Genomic DNA, 1402 nt, shown 5'->3' on the forward strand with positions numbered 1-1402 from the left:
ATCTCCCACTCCTACTGTGAGCACATGGCTGTGGTGAAGCTGGCATGTGGGGACACCAGAGTCAATGTCATTTACGGCCTCTTCGTGGCTTTCATAGTGACAGGATCTGACATGATCCTGATCTCTGTGTCCTACACCGTGATCCTGCGGGTGGTAATGAGGCTGTCATCCACGGAGGCACGACTTAAAGCCTTCAGCACTTGTACATCCCATGTCTGTGTCATCCTTGCCTTTTACGTCCCTGGCCTCTTCACGTTCCTCACCCACCGGTTCGGGCAGAGCATCCCTCCCCACATCCATATAATGATGGCCAATCTCTACCTGCTAGTGCCCCCCGTGTTAAACCCCATTGTTTATGGGGTGAGAACCAAGAAGCTCTGGGACAGGGTGGTCGTCCTCTTCCAGCGAAAGGGAACCTGAACCATATGTATGTGCCTCAAACTGTGCTCATAATTTACTGATGATGCTGGTAAATTTAACGAGAGTTAACACTGTGACTATTTATTTGTTCAGGGAGGAACGCTTCCTCAATGCCTGGAGTTTAAGCAATGCATTCTTGCAGAAATCACTAGATTGTCTCTTCTGTTATCACTGTCCAGGAGGTTTCATCCATTGTGTGACGAAACTTGGCATAAAGACATTCAGTCTGGCTTCTACACCTCTGGGAGATGGAGAGTTCACCCCTCCCAGAAGTTAAACTCCTCACTGCTAAAATTCTTTCACTGTTAAAAAAAATATTCTCTCATGATTAAAATATTTACACTGTAAGGCTGAGTATCTCCAAAAGATCTTCCTGCAGCTGCTTTTATTATATGAAGAGTGTTCCCTGGACTGTATGATGGTATTTAAAAGACGTGTAGATGTGGCGCTTAGGGACATGGTTTAGTGGTGGACTTGGCAGTGTTAGGTTTACGGTTGGACTCGATGATCTTAAGGGTCTTTTCCAACCTCAGTGATTCTATGATTCTATGGGAAGGTGCTCAGATGAGAATGGTGACTGTCCTTGTAGAAGGAAATGGGTAGAATTCAATTTTAAGCATTAGCCTTTTTTTTGTAAGGAAGGCAAAACCTACAATAATCCAATGCTAGCAAATTCCAGAAGTCCTATGTAAATGTAAACCCTTTAAAAAATATCAGAAATCCTCGCTGATGCAATTATTTGGAGTGACCTATCACAGGGAGATCGTTGCTAACAGGATTGCACTATACTAATATAAGTCAACTATCCCAATAAACAAGCAAACATGTTTAAAAAAATCACTGCTCTATATCTGAAAAAGGTAGGCAGCAGAATGAGGTGAAGGTCAGATGACCCAAACTCAAGTTATAAAACTCAAGCACATTACCGACCTTTGCTCTATTTTTAGTGCAAACTGAAGAGCACTAATGGATGGAGAGGAGA

The 1402-nt window shown here is 43.3% G+C and overlaps 1 protein-coding gene across 1 annotated transcript in view; it reads left to right on the plus strand.

Moving 5' to 3' along the window:
* Window positions 1-420, plus strand: part of LOC127023807 (olfactory receptor 52R1-like) — a 1002-nt gene extending 582 nt beyond the window's left edge. The window contains exon 1 of the mRNA XM_050908122.1: window positions 1-420. This exon is cut by the window's left edge and continues 582 nt beyond it. Coding sequence (XP_050764079.1) covers window positions 1-420 — 420 coding nt within the window.
* The last annotated feature ends 982 nt before the right edge of the window (window positions 421-1402 follow it).

Source organism: Gymnogyps californianus, chromosome 1 (genome assembly GCF_018139145.2).
Source record: "Gymnogyps californianus isolate 813 chromosome 1, ASM1813914v2, whole genome shotgun sequence".
NCBI classification, from domain to species: Eukaryota; Metazoa; Chordata; class Aves; order Accipitriformes; family Cathartidae; genus Gymnogyps; species Gymnogyps californianus.